General features: G+C 37.2%; 1 protein-coding gene across 1 annotated transcript; it reads left to right on the plus strand.

Moving 5' to 3' along the window:
- Window positions 1-1,047: 1,047 nt before the first annotated feature.
- On the plus strand, window positions 1,048-11,820 carry LOC149777519 (uncharacterized). Its single transcript, XM_089940726.1, has 2 exons — window positions 1,048-1,345; window positions 11,380-11,820. The coding sequence occupies exons 1-2, from the start codon at window positions 1,340-1,342 to the stop codon at window positions 11,740-11,742; spliced, it is 369 nt and encodes a 122-aa protein (XP_089796852.1). The 5' UTR covers window positions 1,048-1,339; the 3' UTR covers window positions 11,743-11,820.
- The last annotated feature ends 13,984 nt before the right edge of the window (window positions 11,821-25,804 follow it).

Raw genomic sequence — 25,804 nt, forward strand, 5'->3', positions numbered from 1 at the left:
CCCTAGGATGTGCGGGGCCCAAGGCAGCAAGCGATGAGTGCAGGGCCCAAGCAAAAAACTGCATTGCGAGTTAGCGCGGGGCCCAAGGCGGTTTCCTCGTTCGCCTTGCCCTAGGGCAGGGCCTGGCTGAATCAGTATATGTGAATGATCGTCTTAACGCTGTTATTTTTATACGCAACAAACTGCATTTCGCAGGTATTCGATCTAAATCAGGAAGATAATATGATAGGCCGTGAAATAGTAAAAAAATCTTTGTTACCATTAGAAAGTTGTGTAGCGGAGAGTGTAGTAATGATGATAAAAAAAAACAGGAAATATCACTAACAGGTAAGAATGTAATTCGCTATTATGGTGGCGCTCACCAGATAATATGTACTTTTGAGAGAGTGACATATGTAAGGTGAAGTAGTTCGCATTTAAAACATGCACAGTGGAGAGAATGTTGGCATATCTCTATGCTACATTAATGTAATGTGGATGATATTTCTTTTGGATATTGTACTTTTGGAAATTTTACATGATTTAAGCACACTGCTAACTAAAATGACTGCTCCCTTGTGTTAAAAAATCAGTCTGAATTAGTCTAAAGTGCACTATACATAGCAGCTATTAAAATAGGGAAAATGAATTTTGCCAGACTAGACAATACCAGCTTCTGAAAGTGCAATGAATGAATTACCAAATATATAAAATGTAAAAAAAAGTTATCGGCTCTTTTTTATACAATTGACCTCTGAAGTTCAGGAAGTGAAAATGACCAAGTAGAGCTAGCACTTTTTGGAAAGATGCACATTTGAAGTAAGGCCAAGCTGTATACTCTATAACCCATATTACACCCATCAATCATACACCAAAATAAAGGGAATCAAAGGTTCTTTGCATTATACCTAAGATTTACAAGGTCTTTTTTAAATAGTCAGTATAGCCAGTGAGGAAAGCCGGGGAAATTCTTTTTCTTTAAAATCCTAACCCTTATGCAAAATGCGAAACTGTATAGCGCCACCTATACGGTAACGGAAGTAGGACAAGTCATAATTGGAATATCATCTATATTTTCAGTGGCAACGAGTCTGGCGCACTCTGCCAGAGGCGAATCACCAAACCGATCAAAGACTGCTAAGCGTATTTTTTGAGTTAACGGAAATAACCGATAGATCTTCCGATCGATAACACAACAAGTTAACAGCGGTCTGAGGGGCACCGGAAGTGTGACACAGCTGTCTGCTAAAGTATTGCACAACACCGCGAAAGTTCTGATCTTTATAAGTTGTCAAAACCTCAGTTGACATTTTATACCGCAATATTTTGATCAAGAAAACCAACCACAAAAGATATATTGATGCAGGTAACATTTTTCATTCTTCCATAAAACAAATCGTGCACATGTATGTATGTATGTATGTATGTGTGTGTGTGTGTGTGTGTGTGTGTGTGTGTGTTGGCATATTATTACAATACACGTAGTGGCATGACATTACATTACTATATACGGTATGGATTATTTCATTACATGTGACAGGGCCTAATCCACGTAAGTGATACAACGTTAGTATACATCATTTTTCTAAAAGTCAAAGTAAACATGCTATTATATGTTGATATAACCTCAATGTTTTTTAAACCAGTCTCCAAAACTACAAATATTTTTTTAGTCAGTAGTAGTAATTATTTTCCAAACGTATTATCATATTTAAGCCATATAGCATGTTGTTGTTGTTGTTGTGGGGTTTAACGCCTTTTTTTAGCACAGGATAGGCTATACATGGCGGCCAGTATTAATGGTGGAGGAAGAACCCGGGAAAACCTCGAAAAGAACCACCGACCCGCGAAAAGCTACTGTCAAGCTTTCTCACATACCCACACTGGCTGAATCCGAGACTCGAACCGGCGCAGACAGAGGTGAGATGGTAATGATCCGTAACGGAGAGCGCTCCCCATATAGCATGCAAATCATATGTATTCCACGTAGACCTATAAATAGGTATATATACATTTTACTTTAAACACGTTATTTTGTATGTCAAGGTAGACTTGTTAATCAAAGAGTTAAATCATTTTTCAGAAACAAACGTTAATTTCATCTGTTCATGGACAAGTATAGGTGTTGTCAATATTTATGTGCGTTTATGTGTATGTGTGTGTGGGAGGGGGGAAAATAGGTTTGGCGGTGAGGCAGACGACGGTGCAATTTGTGTTTAGGGTATTTTCGCATCAATGAACAAATTTAGTGACAAACATTTATAGGACAATAATACAAATTATACGTCTCACCGTACGGGTTATACGCAGGGAAGCGGAGGGAGTGGGGTGGAGGAACTCATATTTTGATGCTGCAAAAGCCACAATTTTATATATATATATATATATATATATATATATATATATATATATATATATATATATATATATATATATATATATATATATATAAAACTAAAGCAAAAACCTAAGAAAAAATACGAAAATAAAACTTCAAAAAAAAAAAACACCAAAATACGAAAATACCAAGAAAATGAACACAGCTCTATTACCTAAAAAATTATACTTAGTTTTTCTTTCTTCTAAAATTGCCATACAAAATCTAAAATACAACAGTGTCTATTAATGAAGCCGACGTGAAGGAATTATCATGACCTCGTCATTTGCTAACCCATTTCTTTGGTCAGAATAATATTAAAGTACTAAATTAGTAAGAGTAGCGCTTGGCTCAGTCAATGTAAGGCTTATAAGATGCTAAAGATGCTACAATGCCACACGATAATCATACCGCCCAGTATGCAACGCTTGTCAGATGATACAACCCAGTATGCAAGGCTTGTCAGATGATACAACCCATTATGTAAGGTTTGTCAGATGATACAACCCAATATATAAGGCTTGTCAGATGATACAACCCAGTATGTAAGGCTTGTCAGATGATACAACCCAATATGTAAGGCTTGTCAGATGATACAACCCAATATGTAAGGCTTGTCAGATGATACAACCCAGTATGCAAGGCTTGCCAGATGATACAACCCAGTATACAAGGCTTGCCAGATGATACAACAAAGTATGTAAGGCTTGTCGGATGATACAACCCAGTATGTAAGGCTTGTCAGATGATACAAAACATTATGTAAAGCTTGTCAAACGATACAAACCAGTATGCATGGCTTGCCAGATGATACAACCCAGTATGTAAGGCTTGTCAGTTGATACAACCCAGTATGTAAGGCTTGTCAGATGATGCAACCCAGTATGTAAGGCTTATCAGATAATACAATGCTGCACGATAATGATACCGCCCAGTAAACTGCTTCACTATTAGGTGATACTAAATGTTTTATTTTCATGATATTGCCGTGTACCGCAGAAACTGTAATAATAAGTATATTTTGGAATGGATGACGTTTAGCCAGTCTTACAAGGTTTACTCCCAAAATACCAATTTTTGCTTTCATGATATAATTTAAATAAGTTTAAATCCTATAAACTATATTCAGGGAGATTTTGAGAATATATCCAAGAATTTTATCAGATCATTTTTGTATTTCCAGAGAAAATAATCACTTGAATTCATTAATTTGAAGAAAAAGATTTATCCCAACTGGACACAATATAATGCTACATGAAAGTGCTAGATGTTAAAGCAACAATGGTCAAGTCCTCGCAATTACATCATTATATAGTTCCCTACCTGACCTCAGTTAACAATTAGCGTTTTCTATATAAAAACATTACTTAATGAAAAATAACCTTCTAGAATGATCCTGATGTTTACAAAATCAAAATTAGACCCAAATAAACTTATTTACTTCTTCTATTAATTATGATCCTGATATTAAGCCCATACACTGAAAGAATAATTTAACTATGTACTAGTTATTTACACAAAATACAATTTAAAAAAAGTTAACCAGGTCAAGCAGAAATGAACTAACTTTTGGACAAGGTCAAATCCAGTATGCAATGCTACATTATAATAGCATGTAATGAAAACATAAAAAAAATAAACTAACAAATGAGTAATTAAATTAAATAAATATATATCTACTTTATTAAGGGCAGTTTCAGTACTGTGGCAAGGGCGATATGCGGACTGCACATTTATACAAGAAAATTTGAATTCAAACGAAATACAGGGTGGGATAGAACAACTTTTTAATAAATTTTTAACATCACTGGGAAGTCAGAAACAGGGAGGTAGTTCTTTATATCGTTATGGCCAAGCCTCTGCTTCCTTAAGAGGGACATTATATGAAAAATGACGCGAACTGAACGGATGAAAGAGAAATATTGAAAACATGGGTTAGTCAAGACAATATTGAATCTAAGTAATCAAACAACAGTGATGTCGGAATCGGATCGTGTTTTGATGACTGTGGGGACTCTTCATCACAATTGTATGTACCAAATTCATAGAGACAGGTTCAAATGCTGTTAAAGGCTGCATTTGATATTCTGTAACACAAACTCTGTGACGATGAGATAATTGAAATTGTTTTGTCAGGCTTATCTCTAATGGATTATAAATTGTCACCGAAGAAATTTGCAAACAGGTCTGTAACGTCGACCGGAGAGAAGGCCGTTGGAAGTGATGTATATGTACGCCTTTACATTATCTTGCTTGTAATCTCGAAGAGCTCTTTGCAACTGGAGCTTTCAGTGATAGTTGGACCGCTCCGGTGGCCTAGTGGTTAGAACGTCCGCCTCGGATGCGGGGTGTTGTGGGTTCGATCCCTGGCCGAGTTATAACAAAGACTTACAAAAATGGCACTAACAGCTGCCTCGCTAGGCGCTCATGCATTAGGAGGTTAGTGTTAGGACTGATCGGCTTGGTGTCAGGATAATGTGACTGGGTGGGACTGGGTGCTGCATGTTTGCGGCGTGATGCCCCAGTGCTAGACATCACTATAAACTGTCACACTGCAGACATCGTAGCAATATGACTGAAAAATTGTTAAAGCTACGTTTTAAAAAATCTGAATCCAAAAGTACTGTAGCTGGTACAATTTACTCCATGAATTATGTTTGTGACATTCTTCTTAGCAGCTTCATAGATCTGCTTATGAATAGTGAAGTCAAATCCTCTCAGCCTTATGGTGTTCTCTTTGAGTAGTGCGAGTCTGTCAGTAACACTACTATACCATGGAGATGACTTTAGAATTGATACTCTTCGCTTGGTTGCTGGAGAATCTTTGTCAAGCAATAAACGCAAGCACTTGTCAAGTGGTACTGCAATAGGAGGCAATAAAGTTGTCAGGTTTCCTTGGATGTCATTAGCTGAGTTCTTAGTGGCAACCAGAAATGTAGGGCTAGGGACTGATACGTTGAGAGGGAATATGTCGCAGAGCTGATATGATGCGAGTTCGTGGGACACCGATGAAGACTAGACTATTATCATCAGGTCTGTGAAGAATCCAGTCTGGAATGGGACCATATTTATGGGTGGGTTGGCTAATTGACTCTTTGAGCTTGAAAATGTGAATCTAATCGAGGAGTTCTGATGCTTATTGATTTCCAGGACAGTCAGAGTGAAAGATGAAATCTCTGAAGATAATCAGGTTGTCATTTATCGAATTTACATATCCCAGGAAGTTCGGAATCTGATCCAAAAGGAGAGATTCAGTGAGCTTATTTTTTCGACTGGAAGGAGGGAGGTAGAAGCTGGAACGATGTCTTGACCTTTGTGCCATTGTAAGTGAGGTTTGGATAACGCATTCAAAAGATGTATGGTCGAAATTGAAAGTTGTATTGTGGGTAAGACGTCGGATTATTGAGTTCTTTGCGATGACAGCAATTCCACCTCGGCGGGAGTGTTGAAGTTACGTCTTGATGGAGTAACCGGAGGGTGCTAGATCAGCGCACTTTAGTTCATCGCCTGATCTTTTTAGCCATGTGTATGTTAGGTCGTAGACGTCTTTATCCTGTCCGTGGATAAAGTTAAATATCTCTTTGTGCCTTTCCATTTTTCCTCATTGGGCGTTGACTAATGCAATGCGCAGTGGTTGTTCGGACGTCAAGGGTCACAGGAAACTCGGACTACGCACAGTGTAGTATAGGGTGCCCAGGAGTGGTTATTTAATGCAGTTATAGCGGGTCCATTGTAGCACAAACGGATCGATAGACGAGTAAAACGAGATGACGTCATGTTTTAAACAAAAGGCGGTTGTAGCAGTAGGGCAAGATAAAATGTCTAATAGTTCTCTTTCCAAAAGAAGTAAACGAAGAAACACATTCCAACAAACTAAGCAATGCATGATGAAATCAGTACTGTAGACGAATACTGACAGCAAACACATGCAACGGGCACGGATAGATTGTTTAACAATCATAGTTGGAGATATGTCTTTTTATGAGATGTAGCATGGATGTCGTTCATTAAACAGCTAGATGGAAACGTTTATTATAACATCTGTCTCTGAAGCCAACATTTTTTTTTCAGAGAGCCGCGGTAGTCGACAGTTTGCCTCCAATCCATTATGAACAGTACCCCACCTACTGTTTTCGGGGGGGGGGGGGGGGCGAGTGGCCGAGTGGTCTAAAGCGCTCACCGTTACGGATCACTGCCATCTCACCTCTGTCCGCGTCGGTTCGAGTCTCAATTTCGGCTAATGTGGTTATGTGAGAAAGCTTGCCAGTAGCTTCTCGTGGGTCGGTGGTTCTTTCCGGGTTTTTTCCGGGTTCTTCCTCCACCATTAATACTGGCCGCCATGTATGGCCTATCTTGTGCTGAAAAGTGGCGTTAAACCCTACAACAACAACAACAACAACTGTTTTCGGGAGTATTTACTTGGCCAAATTACATTCTATCTGAGGATTATTTTAATCCATTCATACCTTACAAATTTCAAAACCTTGTTCCGTCAGCACATGCTTGCATAATTTAGAAAAATAATGGAAAGAAAAAAGAAAAAAAAACTGTTTTAGTACATGAATTAGCTTATGTACATCTTAAGGTGCATGGTTGTGGCGCGGATGTTCTTGCAGCGCGCAGGTAAAAGTCTCTACATCTATACTGTATACACGGTGCACGATAACCACCGTTATAAACAGTTAAATTAAAATAATGAATAAAATCCACAGCGAAATGTCAAGTGATGTGATGGTGGGGTCCACAATTTCAAAAAGGTCCTGATTTTCCTCCAAAGGGTACCAAAGCAAAAGTCTGTGTATCTATTTACTCAGATTGTGCATAATAACCAGTAAACTTTTGCAAGAATAAAACGATGGTCAAATTTCAAGTGTCAAGTGACTGTAAATTCATGTAAGTTTTCTTTTCTTCAGCGGGGTGGGTGGGGACACACTGGACTGCCTCCTCCCGGTCCGGCCCTCCACTGCAAAATAATATTGTGTGAGTAAAAATGGCTTTATAATATTTTGTTAAAGTTCATAAGAAGCATCTAAAATATCAGTGCTTTGACTACATCTTCACAGTGATTAAAATATTCAGATGACAGTATGTTTCACGTAATAATGATAAACTAGAAATTATTTTGTAAAATAATTGGTTATAGTTGTATTGTAAGGAGTACAGTTTTGAACTGAATCTATATTGTACACATCATGCGAGATACTACAAATATAATAAAAAGATACAAAATGGCACTAACACAGTTATCAAAATTACAAATATGCAATTCTCTAATCCATACATAAGTCATATAAAGAGATTATATATGTTTTTCATTATTGTATTATATACTAAACATTCCAAAATAATGCATTATGAACAGAGATATGATTAATTCACACAAAATATTATTAAAATTAAAAAAGAACATGTCACGTGAACACTACTACTACTACTACTACTAATGATAATTAAAATAATAATAATAATAATAATAATAATAATAATAATAATAACAATAATACATCGTTGTTGTTTTTGATGTTGTTGTTGCAAATACAAGATAATAATTCTTGAATCACAGATATATAAACTATTATATTTATTAAAGTTAGTTCTTTATTTCAAAATCTGATTAAATTTCTTAATTTTAAAAAGGAAGGTAAAATATCAGCCATTTTTTTTACAATATCGTGTTTATCCTTTTTTGTATTTATTATTGGTCGGGTAAAAGAGAATGTTAGCACCTGAATATTTTAATTATTTTTAAACTCTGCGCACATTATGCACATGGTTCTTTTTGTCTTCTATACGACTACTAATACTACTGCTACTACTAATAATAATAATAACCTGCTCTTTTCAATAGAGTCAACATAGTGACATATTAAATGATACTTAATTATGAGTTGGAAAAAATATTTTAGAGCCATTTTTTATTCAGACTGCATTAATAATGTGGCAGGTGGTAAAATGATAAAGTGCATTTTTTACTTTCATTTTATTTTATTGATTCAGAGAGTTTTGTCACTGATGTTTCGTACAATTTATTTTAATTTTGATGGTTACAGTGATTGGTGTATTGCTAGTTTTATAAAGTATAGATGTACCGACTTTTATTTTACCAACGCGAACATCCGTGACGTAACCACGCACACAAGGAAGTAGATGGCCTATTCCATCCACAAACAAATATATTTCTTTATCACTGTATTCACCCTTGACGACTTTTATTTTCGAAATTTAAGAAAAGTGTGTGCTGACAGGCCAAGACTGGTTTTGAAGACAGGGTTAGGGTACGGTTCGCAATGGACCGGAGGCTGACTTTGGTTGATAAAGAGTTCAGCTTGTAATCCAGAGGAGCGCAGAACGTTTCTGAGTCATTGGGAAATGTGTTTGGCCAGTAATGTGTTAAAAGTACCATTAAAGCCAACAAAAACATAAATTACATTTCACCTGTGAAAACTGGATATACTCGGTGAGAGTAACAATGCATGATCAACCTTGTAGTACCAGCCACATGTTTGCCATTTTGAATTTCGCGCTAGATATGGCTATTACTAAATACCATTAAGTTTTTAAACTGTACTCCGGTATGTTCCGGAAGGATCTACATGCAACAAAACTGCATATTTTAAAGAACAGGTGACATCATACCTACATATTGTCCATCAGTTTCAAGACATTTGTTTTTTCGGGGGGTGGGGGGTGGGGGTTTGATTGATCAGACTAACATCCACCCTACATATGCCATAACCTTCCACATTTACAACAGTGATTATGATATTTTCAGCTGCACTAGTAACTGCATGAGAGCTTCACAATCCATCGGATATCATAGTATTAACTACAGATTATTAAGTATGTAATAGTAGTTACTGCGGATTATTAAGGATCCAATAACATGAATTGCTGATGATTGAAGATGTAATGTCATTTACTGCAGATATTGAAGTTAACATTTGTTGACAAATATATATTTGTGTAGTTGTTTTGTTTTCTGTTTTGGCAGTCGAGGCATGTTAGCGCTGTCTACATATGACTGTAAAATACATATACAGAATGTCATCTTTTTCAGTTCAGATCATTTGCTTTTTTAAATTTTGTGTGTGTGTGATTAGGATTTTAACGTAGCTTTAACAATGTTTCAGTCATATCGCTACGATGTATGCAGTGTGGCAGTTTATTGTGATGTCTAGCACTGGGGTATCATGCCGCAAACATGTAGCACCCAGTCCCACCCAGTCACATTATCCTGACAGCAAGCCGACCAGTCCTAACACTAACCTCTTAAAGCTGAGTGCCTAGCGAGGCAGCTGTTAGTACCATTTTTATAAGTCTTTGGTATGACTCGGCCGGGGATCCAACCCACGATCTCCCGCTTCTGAGGCAGACGCCCCAACCACTAGGCCACCGGAGTAGTCTCAAATTTTGTGGTTTTCCTACATAATACGGTATATTGCTGATTTAAATGTAATTACTCAAAAAGATTTTTATGGAAGGAGTAAAAGTAAAACGTTTCTTTGACTGAGTCTATATGGGCATAGCATAAAGCTTCTGCTTTTCAGATCTGTACGTGCAAGCATAATTTAATTAGCTTAGAGTTTTGATTTTCAAAGTGTTACACCGTCCGAGCTAATGAAAAGACCTACCCGCACGTTACCTGCGCACTCATGCAGGGGAGAACAGGATAACGCCATGTCCATTTATTTACATATATTTATTGGAAACCACAATTTTATGAATCGCTAGGCTCATTTCCATTTATCAAAGTTTTGTAAAGTTGTATTTGATGTTCTCTGTAAAACCAATGCATAATTTTGTATTGAGGATGATACACAAAACATTTTATGAAATTTCTTTCACCCTCCACCCTTCATATCTAGTTATAAAATGTTTTGACTCGTAGGTGTCTGTCTCACATGGTTCGAGAGTGAGAGAGAGAGTTCAACAACAAATGCTTGATGAAATCAGTATTATCATATGCTTAATTTTGTCTCCGTTGACTTAACATTGTCAGAATCGTGCAGTATTTTACGATACTGAACACCTTCATATTGCACTTATGTGCACGACACGTGTGCTCCAAGAAAATATGGTTTATTAGGAACTACTTTGTAAATAAACTATGTTCACTCGTGTAGTAAACGTTTAGGTTTCGTTTGATTAAATTTGTTTGTGAATGAACTGAAGCTGCTGTTTCGTCCATTTGAAAGTATATATGATAAAGTTAACGATATGGATGAGTTCAGTGAGTCAGAAACGAAACTTTCAAACAATGTCAACAACAAACATGAGAGACGCAGTAATTGAAAATACCGTTCTAATAATTGAAACAGTTATTTAGGAGAATATTCATATCTTTTTGCAAAAATAATGGTTCAGACTATGACCAGTGCTCACTAGAGTCTAACAAAATATAGCATAGAAAAGCATTTGTTCGCAAATATCTATTTGTCCATTTGTTTTGTTGTTGTGTTTTATTAGTGCTTTTCACACATGATTATAACACACATATATGGAATATCATCATTTTCCAGTTAACAATATTTTGCTGTTTCAAATTATGTTCTTTTCCTGCGTACAGAATGTTGCTGATTTAAACGAAATTAGTCAAAAATGTTTTAATCTAAGGAGTAAGGAAGAACGCGTTTCTTTGCTTCTTTGCATGAGTTTACGTGGATATAGCAAAGGTTTCTGTTTTTCAGGTCTGTAGGTGCACACATTTTTATTTAATTAATTTAGCGCTTTCTCATGTCCGAACTTACAAAACGATCTATACTAAATTATTAGCAGACGCACATTCCCGCGCACACATGTACGGATTGACAAGATAAAGCTGTGTCCCTGTATGTACTTATATCTGTTGGAAACTGCGGAAGATTTTAAAACGACAATACTTTTATGAATTTCTAGGCAGATTACCATTTAGAATTTTTTTTTAAAGTTTGTTTTGATGTTGTTTTTTTATATACTAATGTATCATTTTGTATTTATAATCTAAAGAACTCCGTGAAATAAGATACGATTTCGGATTATTTCAGAACCATAACTATAGCGAGAAGGTAGCTGAAATGGAAACTCAAGTCGTCAACATTAGAGCATTTGAGCTGAGAAAGATGGGGTATAGTAGTCTCGAAGAATGGGTGGCAGATCCCAATCACATTTACATCGGCCGTGCCAATCCCTATGTCAAAGGGGCTTCACAGAGCAAATGGGCCAATCCTTTTACCGTAAAGAAATACAGCAGAGATGAATGTATTAAATTGTACGAGCAGCATGTTACATCTGATCGGCATCTAATGGCGGCACTTCCTGAACTGAAAGGGAAGACGCTTGGTTGTTGGTGCCACCCAGAACCATGTCACGGTCACATACTTCAAAAACTGGTTTCCAAGCACTGTTAATCAAAAGAGACTGACTATTTTAAATCACAACTGCCCTGACAACTTCAGGCACTGAATAAAGAGTGTTAATAAACTGAATTAGGACATTAGACTTTCCTAAACATTCAGTCGGTTATAAGCTTTTTACCCGTACTCGCACTTACTTATTGTGTACATAAAATACTCCATGCGAACGTTGAGTCAATGAGTCATGTATCTGATCGTATTGCGAATGTAAATTTCGTTGGAAGTTAGATATTTATTGTAATATTCATTTCTGGTAACATTGTTCCCTCTTGTGCTCAAATGTCACTTTTCAAGACATTTTAGCAACTTTTATTATTAATAAAGACATATGATAATGGAAAAATGGGAATGGAGTTTACCTTTATATTCCCTGCACACCGTATAGAAAGATATTGTAAGGAGCACAGTTTTGAACTGAATCTATGCTGTACACATCATGCGAGATACTTACCGCGTTAACGACTACAAATATAATAAAAAGATACAAAATGGCACTAACAAAATTATCAAAATTATAAATATGCAATTCTCTAATCCATACATAAGTCATATAAAGAGATTATATGTTTTTCATTATTGTATTATATGCTAAACATTCCAAAATAATGCATTATGAACAGAGATATGATTAATTCACATTTACTTGGCATTTAGCACGCCCAAAATATTATTAGAATTAAAAAGAACATGTCACGTAAATAATAATAATAATAATAATAATAATAATAACATTAATAATAATAATACATCGTTGTTGTTATTGATGATGTTGCAAATACAAGATAATAATTCCTGAATCATAGATATATAAAATATTATATTTATTAAAGTTATTTCTTTATTTCAAAATCTGATTAAATTTCTTAATTTTAAAATGAAGATAAATAATCAGCCATTATTTTACAATATTGTGTTTATCGTTTTTTTGCATTTATTATTGGTCTGGTAAAAGAAAATGTTAGCACCCGAATATTTTAATTATTTTTAAACTCTGCACACATTATGCACATAGTTCTTTCTGTCTTCAATAATAATAATAATAACCTGCTCTTTTCAATAGAGTCAGCAGAGTAACATTTTAAATGATACTTAATTATGAGTTGGAAAAACTATTTTAACGCCATTTTTTTATTCAGACTGCATTAAAAATGTGGCAGGTGGTAAAAATAATAAAGTGCATTTCCTATTTATATTTTTTTTTATTGATTCAGAGAGGTTTATCACTGATGTTTCGTACCATTTATTTTAATTTTGATGGTTACAGTGATTGTTGTATTGCTAGTTTTATAAAGTATAGATGTACCGACTTTTATTTTACCTACGTGAACATCCGTGACGTAACCACGCACACAAGGAAGTAGATGGCCTATTCCATCCACAAACAAATATATTCCTTTATCACTGTATTCACCGTTGAAGACCTTTTATTTTCGAAAAGTGTGTGCTGACAGGCCAAGTTTGGTTTTGAAGACAGGGTTAGGGTACGGTTCGCAATGAACCGGAGGCAGACTTTGGTTGATAAAGAGTTCGGCTTGTAATCCAGAGGAGCGCAGAACGTTTCGATACTCGTCCGGGCCATTCTGCGTCATTGGGAAAGGTACTTGGCCAGTAATGTGTTAAAAGTACCGTTAAAACCAACAAAAACATAAATTACATTTCACCTGTGAAAACTCAATATACTCGGTGAGAATAACAATGCATGAGTAACCTTGTAGTACCAGCCACATGATTGCCATACACATATGATTCATTTATGGGTAATTACCTCAGTGAACCACACCAAATGAGGCCCAAAAAGAATTGAATGTACACATTCGCACAGGCCGATAAATCAACCTTACACCTTTGATACGGACTGGCGTTTTAAGGGACGATATCGCCTAGTCATTAAAATCTGCAAAAGTCTGCAGTCAAGTTTTCTGCACACATCGGTGTACATTTTATACACTCACCTGTACTTCTCGCGGCTTTTAAACTACCGTCATTTGAAGGGTTCTGTTAGCGATATGTACACAATATTTCCGGCTCAGATCCAACATTTAGCGACTTGCAAATACACGTGGAATAGTACAGCCCTCTATCCTGTGGTCATTTTGAATTTCGCGTTAGATATGGCTATTACTAAATACCATTAAGTTTTTAAACTGTACTCCGGTATGTTCCGGAAGGATCTACATACAACAAAACTGCATATTTTAAAGAAAAGATGACATCAAACCCACATATCGTCCATCAGTTGCAAGATATTTTTTTTTTTTTTTTTTGGGGGGGGGGTCTGATTGATCGGACTAACATTCACCCTGCATATGCCATACCCTTCCACATTTACAACACTGATTATGATATTTTCAGCTGCACTGGTAACTGCATGAGAGCGTCACAATCCATCGGATATCATAGTATTAACTACAGATTATTAAGGATGTAATAGTATTTACTGCATATTATTAAGGATCTAATAGCATTTACTGCTGATGATTGAAGATGTAATAGCATTTACTGCCGATATTGAAGCTAACATTTGTTGACAAATATCCATTTGTGTAGTTGTTTTGTTTTCTGTTTTGGCAGTTGAGACATGTTAGCGCTTTCCACATATGACTGTAAAATACATGTATAGAATATCATCTTTTTCAGTTCAGATCATTTGCTGTTTTAAATTTTGTGTGAGTGTGATTACGATTTTTAACGTAGATCTAACAATTTTTCAGTCATATCGCTACGATGTCTGCAATGTGGCAGTTTATTGTGATGTCTAGCATTGGGGCATCATGCCGCAAACATCTAGCACCCAGTCCCACCCACTCACATTATCCTGACAGCAGGCCAACCAGCTCTAACACTAACCTCTTAATGCTGAGTGCCTAGCGAGGTAGGTGTTAGTACCATTTTTATAAGTCTTTGGTATGACTCGGCCGGGGATCGATCCCACGATCTCCCGCTTTCGAGGCAGACGCTCCAACCACTAGGCCACCGGAGTAGTCTCAAATTTTGTGGTTTTCCTACATAATACGGTATATTGCTGATTTAAATGTAATTAGTCAAAAAGGTTTTTATGGAAGGAGTAAAAGTAAAACGTTTCTTTGACTGAATCTATATGGGCATAGCATAAGGCTTCTGCTTTTCAGATCTGTACGTGCAAGCATAATTTAATTAGCTGAGAGTTTTGATTTTTATTAGGTGTTTCACTGTCCGAGCTAATGAAAAGACCTATCCGCACCTTACCTGCGCACTCATGCAGGGGAGAACAGGATAACGCCATGTCCGTTTATTTACGTATATTTTTTGGAAACCACAATTTTATGAATCGGTAGACTCGTTTCCATTTATCAAAGTTTTGTAAATTTGTATTTGATGTTCTCTGTAAAACCAGTGCATAATTTTGTATTGAGGATGATACACATAACATTTTATGAAATTCCCCCCCCCCCATCATATCTAGTTATAAAATGTTTTGACTCATAGGTGTCTGTCTCACATGGTTAGAGAGAGTGAGAGAGTTCAACAACAAATGCATGATGAAGTCAGTATTATAATATGCCTATTTTTGTCTCCGTTGACTTAACATTGTCAGAATCGTGCAGTATTTTACGATAATGAACACCTTCATATTGCACTTATGTGCACGACAGGTGTGCTCCAAGATAAGATGGTTTATTAGGAACTACTTTGTAAATAAACTATGTTCACTTGTGTAGTAAACGCTTTAGGTTTCGGTTGATTAAATTTGTTTGTGAATGAACTAAAGCTGCTGTTTCGTCCATTTGAAAGTATATATGATAAAGTTAACGATATGGACGAGTTCAGTGAGTCAGAAACGAAACTTTCAAGCAAAATCAGCAGCAAGCATGAGAGACGCAGTAATTGAAAATACCGTTCTAATCATTGAAACAGTTATTTCGGTGAATATTAATATCATTTTGCAAATATAATGGTTCAGACAATGACCAATGCTCACTAGAACCTAACAAAATGTAGCATATAAAAGCATTTGTTCGCAAATATATATTTATCCATTTGTTTTGCTATTGTGTTTTATCAGTGCTTTTCACACATGGTTATAACACACATATATGGAATATCATCATATTCCAGTTAACAATATTTTGCTGTTTCAAATTATGTACTTTTCCTGCGTACAGTACGTTGCTGATTTAAACGTAATTAGTCAAACTCAATTTTAATCTAAGGAGTAAGGAAGAACACGTTTCTTTGCTTCTTTGCATGAGTTTACGTGGATATAGCAAAGGCTTCTGTTTTTCAGGTCTGTAGGTGCATGCATTTTTATTTAATTAATTTAGCGCTATTTCATGTCCGGGCTTACGAAACGATCTATACTAAATTATTAGCAGACGCACGTTCCCGCGCACACATGTAGGGACTGACAAGATAACGCTTTGTCCCTGTATGTACTTATATCTGTTGGAAACTGCAGATGATTTAAAAACCACAATACTTTTATGAATTTCTAGGCAGATTACCATTTAGAAATATTTTGTAAAGTTTGTTTTGATGTTTTTTTTTGTACTAATATATCATTTTGTATTTATAATCTTCGTGAAATAAGATACGATTTCGGATTATTTCAGAACCATAACTATAGCGAGAAGGTAGCTGAAATGGAAACTCAAGTCGTCAACATTAGAGCATTTGAGCTGAGAAAGATGGGATATAGTAGTCTCGAAGAATGGGTGGCAGATCCCAATCACATTTACATCGGCCGTGCCAATCCCTATGTCAAAGGGGCTTCACAGAGCAAACGGGCTAATCCTTTCAAAGGGAAGAAATACAGCAAAGATGAACGTATTAAATTGTACGAGCAGCATATTACATCTGATCGGCATCTAATGGCGGCACTTCCTGAACTGAAAGGGAAGACGCTTGGTTGCTGGTGCCACCCGGAACCATGTCACGGTCACGTACTTCAAAGACTGGTTTCCAAAGCACTGTTAATCAAAAGAGACTGACTATTTTAAATCACAACTGCCCTGACAACTTCAGGCACTGAATAAAGAGTGTTAATAAACTGAATTAGGACATTGGACTTAACTATACATTCAATCGGTTATAAGCTTGTTACCTGTACTCGCACTCACTTATTGTATACATAAAATACTCCATGTGAACCTTGAGTCAAGGAGTCATGTATCTGGTCGTGTTGCGAATGTAAATTTCTTTGGAAGTTGGATATTTATTGTCAAATTCATTTCTGGTAACATTGTTCCCTCTTGTGCTCAAATGTCACTTTTCAAGACATTTTAGCAACTTTTATTCTTCATAAAGACATGTGAAATTGGAAAAATGGGAATGGAGTTTATCTTTCATATTCCCTGCACACCGTGTAAAAAGTTATTAACCTAGCGATAGACCAACGCCAACTAATGTTAGCCATTTAGAACACAGCCTTGGGAGTGCGCTGTGGCGATTGTGCTTAGAAATACTGTATGGTCTAAATCGCCGTTGTTGATTTTAACATGCACGTTTTACTGCATTTGCATGAAACTATTCTTGTGGACGAATTGTTTTAGCAGAAAGGTCAAGGTCATCTGCCTGTCAAAACAAGGTTTAGTTCTGGAATGATTAAAGCCAAAAAAGCTACTCGAGTGTTACCCTTTAGACTTGTTATATGTTATCTTGTGCGAAATAATGAAAACTTCCACATACGAGAGACTGTTGATTTTGATTACTGTGAGCGTAATTTTATGCTAAAATGACATCACACACCATGCTTATCTAAAAGGAGAAAACAGGCTAAAACCCGCATTGTTTTGCCTCGACACAGCAGTACTCTGTTGATGCTATAGAACTGTACTTTGTCTCGACACAGTAGTACACTGTCGATGCTTTAGAATTGTATTATTTTGCCAAGGCACGGCAGTCTCTGTCGATGCTATATAATTGTACTGTTTTGCTTCGACACAGCAGTACTCTGTCGATGCTATAGAATTGTACTGTTTTGCCTCGACACAGCAGTATTCTGTAGATGCTACAGAATTGTACTCTATTGCCTCGGCACGGCAATGGCGAACTTTACAGGCGATGCGAATCAATATTATATACACTATATACGCTTATGTTCACTAATCTTTAATGTGCAGTAATAAAAGCTATGACAATTGAAACGTCTATCATCATAACGCCAAATAAGTATTGTTATTCCATTTGGTATTTCCTCACTTATTGTACTTTTGTTATATAGAGCGAGTAATTTGTGAACTTGAGCAATAAAAAAGAAACTGCATAACTTTTCAGGCATGGAAATTATTTTTGCCAAGTATATTTGATTGGTATTAATGTATGAAAATGACACCTGTATACTCGTTATACATCAATGTAAAATGGTCAATATATTTGCATAAATAAAAATATTAGCACATTTTATCATCATTCATGCAATTATGTGCAATAAAAATCAAAGGTTATGCATTCCATATTATTTTGTATTTGGCAATCTCCTGAAAAAAGAAACATCGTACATTTTTAAATAATTTTTTCAATTATTTTGGAAGGTTATCTTCCATCTAACGGCTACTGTTGTGTTCAGCCGTCACATTATAATCTTTACTGAGAGAAACAATTATATTAAGCGCAGTCCTTCTGCGTACGCTAAGTTCCGATATAGTAATCATATACATGTGTACACCTTGGCAGATCGATCAGCTATTTCTGTGCTTCGGACGTGTGAATGTCATTGGCTGCGATAGCAAGCGAACGCATCAATCAAAATCAAGTTGTTCAAATTTGAGTACTGTTCCTACATGATCAAGACAATGAGAGCACACAACTTGAATGGACTCATGAATACGCAATTTTCCTCTGCTGTTCCGTGTCTGTACAAATGCACGTTTTCACTCTAATACAACTATAATGGCTTATCTAGTACTTAGTCATACGGTCGCTGTTAAACTTACAAAGTATCCTTATGAAGTAAATTGCATCCACCATGTTTGACATAATATACAATGCTCCGCTGTTACACGTTATTGTTTAGTTGGCATTACATACTAAGGGAGGCAAGTCATGACATTCAATAGATGTCGCTAGGAAAGAACACTGAATGTTTGATCCATCCGCCATGGTGTAGACAGGGTTTAGAGATCATAACCTTGGCTAGCGAGGATATACGTATTTATTAGAACAGATACATATGCCTTATCTAATATATCACAAACATGTTTAAATATCAAATGTATTGCTATGGTTTTTTTCTTTCACGTCACCAACTTAAAGCATGTCTATTCAATGCTTCAGAAAAATCACGCGAAACGAAGAGAGAGAGAGAGAGAGAGAGATGTACATAAGTGTATTCAACATTGTAGGCTAACTGGTTGCACATTGACCTAGCACGTCTTTCCATTGTGTTCTGTTATACATTTCTAACAGGGAATTCAGTCCCAAGCCTTAACCATCATAGTTTTAGACAGAGGCGGCCTTAGGAGTACGCGGGCTAAGCCGACCATGACCGCGCGGGGCCAGTGTATCGGTATCTCGGTAGGTATGCTACTACAAACACTGATTACACTGGTCAACAGTGAAATCATTACTGACTTGAAAAGGCCCTAATCTGTAGTATTTTGGTGTGCCGAACACGAATATAACCGTGAAAAATTTGTATTGGCTCTCGTTTTGAAGATATTCATATACCTCATTTTCTATGTTTCACTGTGTAAATTTCTCCAGTAGGACTGCAGCAACATCCGGAATAATGATGTAACATTGCATAATACCATCATGCTCACATCATCCACAGTTGATTGCATCATTTTCTGATGCAATGCAATACTAATGCCATGCGGCTGCTGAAGTAAGTTGACGTCAGCAGTGTACTATACATGTGTAGGCCTATTATACTAATGCCAGGCGGCTGCTGAAGCTGACGTAAGCAGTGTACTATATAAAGCCCAATCAGATAGGTTCAGCATTTAAAATATTTTAGACGTTGTGCGAGACAGTTCAAGCTACTGTTACATAAAACTTATTATTTTATCCATTTACGTACAATAAAGAACAGTAATGCCTCGAAAGTGTGTTAATACCGCGGACAATTTTTGCTATATTTGTGGGGAAGTGACATTTGCCAACCAGAAGAAAAGTATCAATTCTCAAGTGAAGAAGGCATATCATCTTTACTTCGGATGCAAGGTTGGTGACCAAGACAAGCCTTGGGCTCCGCATATATGCTGTGCTACATGTACAACACAGCTTTCACAGTGGTTGAATTGCAAAAGGTCATCAATGCCGTTTGCAGTCCCAATGGTGTGGAGAGAGCCAAGCAACCACCTAAATGACTGTTACTTCTGCTTGGTTCCTCCTCTTTCCGGCGGAATAACGAAGCGAAAGAAGTCGAGAATAGTCTACCCAAACATTCCGTCTGCATTGAGACCAGTTCCACATGGTGAGGGACTTCCTATTCCAGAACCTCCAGCAGAATATTCTCTTGATTCATCTGACGAAGACAAAGGTGAGTCGACCTGTTCTTCTCCTGGTCCATCAGCATGCAGTGATCCAGATTTTCACTGTGGTGCATCATCAACCCCACACAGAATAACACAGGAAGAACTAAATGACCTGATTCGTGATTTGGACTTATCAAAGAACAAGGCAGAATTGCTAGGATCAAGACTCCAACAATGGAATCTTCTAGAAGAAGATGTCACAATTACTGCATATCGAAAGCGCCACCAGCAATTGGAGCCTTTCTTCAGAAAGGAAAGTAATCTGATATTCTGTTCCGATATTGAGGGCCTCATGAATGCTTTAAAAATCACTCATGACCCACAAGAATGGAGACTATTTGTGGACTCTTCGAAACTGAGTCTCAAGGCTGTGCTTTTGCACAATGGAAACATTCTTCCATCTATTCCAGTAGCGTATGCTGTCCACATGAAAGAGACATACGATAACTTAAGGCAGCTAGTGAATTCCATTGAGTATAACAAGTACAGCTGGCACCTCTGTGGTGATTTGAAGGTAGTTGCCCTTTTAATGGGACTGCAGCAAGGATATACAAAATACATGTGTTTCTTATGCGAGTGGGATAGCCGAGCAAGGGAAATGCACTACATGAGGAAGGAATGGACTCACAGGCAGAATGTAGCCATTGGAGAGAAGAATATCCAACACCCAGCTCTGGTTGAGGCTCAGAAAATCTTGCTACCACCCCTTCACATCAAACTAGGTTTGATGAAGAACTTTGTGAAAGCCATTGACCGGACTTTGCCAGCATTCCGATACCTGCATGAAAAATTCCCTCGACTCAGCGAAGCAAAGATTAAAGAGGGAGTTTTTGTGGGTCCTCAGATTCGAGAGCTTTTCAAAGATGACCGGTTCAACAACTTGCTGGAAGGTGACTCGAAACAAGCATGGAATGCTTTTCGCCTAGTTTCTACAAACTTCCTCGGAAATGTTAGGGCAGAAAACTATAAGGAACTAGTAGAAGACATGTTGATGAAGTATAAGAAACTTGGTTGCAATATGTCTCTAAAGATTCACTTCCTTCATTCCCATTTGGATTTCTTTCCTAGCAACTGTGGTATTGTTAGTGATGAACACGGCGAACGTTTTCATCAAGATATCGCAACAATGGAACAAAGATACCAGGGAAAATGGTCCACTACAATGCTGGCTGACTACTGCTGGACACTCCTCAGAGATGCTCCCGAACAGCTGTACAAGAGACAGGCGAAGAAATCTAAGATGTAGTCAATGACTTGATTTTTTATAGGTAGGCTATTACAGTTGACCTTTTACTATTGGAATGCATTTCGTTATGTAAACATTAATTTCTTGCAGATTACAAAAAAACTAGAGCCAATTTTGCAATTTGACTGTCATATTCGTGTTCAGCACATAAAAATTGATAAGAATTGACTAATTTTATTTCAGTAACATGACTTTTGTAAAAATTTGTTGTCCAGTGTTATGTCTAGACTAGATCAATTTTCGCGATTTGGCGCACGAATTTAGTTTTTTCATTATTCATAAAAATACTTCCTGTTTCTGGACAACGTTTCTTTTTAAATCGTAATAATAACATGACGACAATGCCTTTGGCCTAATAAACTGATTATTATTGACTAAGTTGACTTCGTAACTTTGCGTGCATTACGTGCGGCCTGTATCAGCGTTTCCAGTTTACCGGCGAATATAGCTTGACAAACTTATAAGAACGACCTTAAGCCTGAAGCGCGAGGCCCCCTCAAGAGCGGGGCCTGGGGCGGTCGCCCTACTTGCCACCGCCAAACGCCGTTCATGGTTTTAGATCGCTGAAAATTTTGATTCTTTAAAGAATGTTTGAAGTTTTAAACGCTTCACTTAAAAGACTGTTTGTCATGTACAGTTTGCCTCTTTAGATATCTAAAGGATCTTTTAACATAAAATGTTTAATTTTGGATATTTTATTTCACACTAAATAAAACTTTCGGTTTTATTCTAATAAAAGAAGCAAAGTCATAGACACAAATAATGATGAAACGTTCGTAGCCTTCAAGACTCGTTTGCTGTAATAAGAATACTGCAGACACAATATATGCATCAGTGAATAAAACTAAAACCATGTCATGCTTGGAATAGTGCAGTTCACAGAGACTTCATTTATAGAATATTTTGCATTATCAAAAGGTATTCCATAATTTCACCCCTTTTTGTAGATATTGAGATCACCGTTACATTATCAGGGTAGCATTCATGTTCATTTTAGCACACACACACACATCTCTCTCTCTCTCTCTCTCTCTCTCTCTCTCTCTCTCCTTAACGCGTGCTTTGTTTACGTGTTGTCCTGATTTCCTTTTCTTGTAATACGTGGAGCTTGATGATTAACGACAATTGTCGTAGGTGCTAGTACTAACTGGTGGACGATTCTAGCAGGTGGGATTTGGCGACCGGTGTACAATTGGTATTAGAATAATATTAGGCTTGGCTGGAAGATAAACTAGCTACATGAGCAGCAGAGGGGGCGAATCGGACATTTTGTCCAATCGTTATTTTGCTTAATTATTACTTTCTGCACTTAACGATCTAGTGTCGTCAGCGCCTGGTAAAAAAAAAACGACGACGTCGTCGGGGGATCGTCCAAACGTCATTTGGTTTAATTAACACCTTCTGCGCGTCGATCCCCAGCGTCGTCAGCGTCCGGTAAGCATATCGACGACCGCGTCGATGTCATCGCCCCCTCTGCTGCTATGATCTTACAAACAGAGTGATCACTAACTCCTCCTCCTGTAGATCAATTAGGTTATTTGACTGATCGGTAATTCTAAAATTAATTCTCGTTAAAAACCGATTATGGCATCTCATATAGACCGGATTAATCGGACTCTCAACGATTAAAAATCCGGGAGGGGCTGTTGGTGAAAACGAATAAAGGATATACCCCTGTTGAGCTTGATTTGATTGCTTGGTATTTACCTGGTAACTCCCTTCGATAACATCACACACTAGATTAATCGCTATCACCGATGCGATATTTACGTTGTCCGGGGCGATATGCCTACCACCATCTCCGTTATCGTGTTTGAGGATATAAGTTGATGGACCGAGAAAATCATTAAGAGATTTTCTTAGTTCTGGTGCGTTGTATCCTGAAAACTTTAAATCGGGTAAATCGGCTTCTGTGATATTATACTCGGTTAGGAGTTTTTGTTTATTACCATCGCTGTTATCGGATATTGTTTTAACGATTCGTTCATTGATATATTCCATGTCTGATATAAGTTGATTTAACACCTCAACGTGTTTTCGTGCTTTTGTTTGCCGTAGCTGTTCTAGTTGTGAATGGTAAATATAATTAATCTCGGCAAACGCATTAGTGATATCATCTAAATTAACTGTTAATACGACGATCGATTCAGGGGTTTTGTCATACTGAAAATACCACTGCATGGCGTCCATGTCTTGAAATATAAACCTGCTGGGTAATGACGTGTTTTTCATAATAGACAAATTATCTCGATACCCGGGATTAATCTCATGATACGATTTCTCATTCGTGTGCAAGTCCGCGGGTGGATTCTTAGGCCAACCTAGTATGGTTCTTATTGAACTGTTATAAATATCAACCATATACCCCGGTGTGTTTATTTCAATCGTTGACGATAACGTCGGTTCATGAACCGTAATAGCGATTTTTGATTCTTTTCCTGTGATCGATTTTATCCTGCGTTGAAATTCTTTATTGATTTGTTCTATTTGGTATGACCCAGTTGGTACTGTAACCTCATTCCAGTCTGGGGTCCCATCGGGCTTATTTGTCCATGCAAAAACCAGCGAGTTATTAGGTTGTTGTCCGTTAAATGCGTCTGCTCGAATATTAGGCCAACTGTGATATACTCGCAATTTTGCCAGCGCTATTTCCTTCACTGGAACCGGCGATGGGAAGTTCACACTGAATTCGGGTTTCGTTGATGTTATCGATATCATACTTGTTTGTACCGGAGTGGTGTTCTCCGCGATCCGCTGAAGTAATTGAGACCCTTCGGGGTTCAGCGACATTATTATTATTCGTTTTCTTTAGTGTCTAATTTCAACAACCAGGTGGTTTCGGCTTCCAGTTGAAAATCCTCGATTTTTGACATCGCGGAGCTATACAACTGGACCATCGTGGAGAATTCAACATCGGATACGAACAAATTATCAATTGACAACGAGATCAACCCGGATAATTTCGAGTACGCGTCGGATACTATTTGATGTTTTACTGTATACTCGTTGAGTTTTTTCTGAAAACACGATGATATCTTCCTAGTGATTGCGTTGGCGACTCCAGCAATTGTTGTCATTGCGGAGACAGCGATTGGAACAGCGATCGGGGCTATCGTGGTCACCGTGGATAAAATAACACCGGCGCCAGCTACTATACCCGACACCGAGTACACGACCGCGTCGATGGCGGTTATTTTACGACGGTATTTTTTTATTTTTGCACGGTATTGTTCGGAAAGCGTTTTCAAATTCGCGGAAAATTCTTTTGCGGTATCGAATCGATATTGATGTGACGTCGGTGATACCTCTGATTCAATTTCCTTGGTGGTCATTTTTATTTTAAAAGAGCTAGTGTTTTTAATTACTTAGATTCGCTACAAATTCCACATACCATGTAATGTCTGCCCTAAATATACTGCTATCAACGGCCTTAATCACAAACCGTTCAGTTGCGTCCTTGTCTATAATTGTTGATATTGTATTGTTAAACCCGGATGAACTCGACGATGATATACTAAACTGCATCGCCGAAATCAATGTCAATCGATAAATACCCTTAACAGTTGCGGTGATATCTACTGTATTCTGTGTAGGAGTCCAATCGAATGATCCATGCTGAATTGTGTATACTGTGTTGATGATATTCTCATGAGGGATTTTTATTTTTTCGGATTGCTCTGTTCTCAATAGTTCTTTTCTAATCGCTTCAACAGTAAATTTGATTGTTTCTATTTCCTGTCTATACGCAGTGATATCATTTATAGTTATTGTGATTTCATCCGGTTTGATATTTTTTTTACCAAAGAATTTATCAACGGCGCTATCAATCTTGTTAACATTTTTTCGTAACGAGGATAAATTGGCTGACATCGCCGTAAACTCCAAAATAGCATCTCTTATTGTTTCAAGATTTGGTTCGGTTATCGTCGTGGTTCCAAAAAAACTACTGATAATGAATTGCATACCGACGACAGATACTTGTACCCCCTCGAACTGAATTGCTTGTATGTTAAATTTGTATAATAAATTTTTTAACGAATCCGACATGGTTATATAATTGTCGCCAAGTGTACTTATTTTTCCATTTATTATCGATATATCTTCACCCGGTTTGAGTCGTCCGTCGCCGGTATACAACACGATAGCGTTCTCGGCGGCATCACGCTGTCGTATTAAAACGTCATTCAGTGACACATTACTGGATTTCAATTTACCCTGGCGGTCTTGAAATACAACTATTTCGCCCGGGTCAACACTTGTTAGATTCAACGTATCAGCGATTTCATCATCGATTAGTTTTTTTATGTCATCAGTGGCGACTGTTTCCGTGGGTTTTTTCAGCGCCGAAACCGGT

This window comes from Sinohyriopsis cumingii, chromosome 18, assembly GCF_028554795.1.
Source record: "Sinohyriopsis cumingii isolate HCF-2022 chromosome 18, ASM2855479v2, whole genome shotgun sequence".
Lineage (NCBI taxonomy): Eukaryota > Metazoa > Mollusca > Bivalvia > Unionida > Unionidae > Sinohyriopsis > Sinohyriopsis cumingii.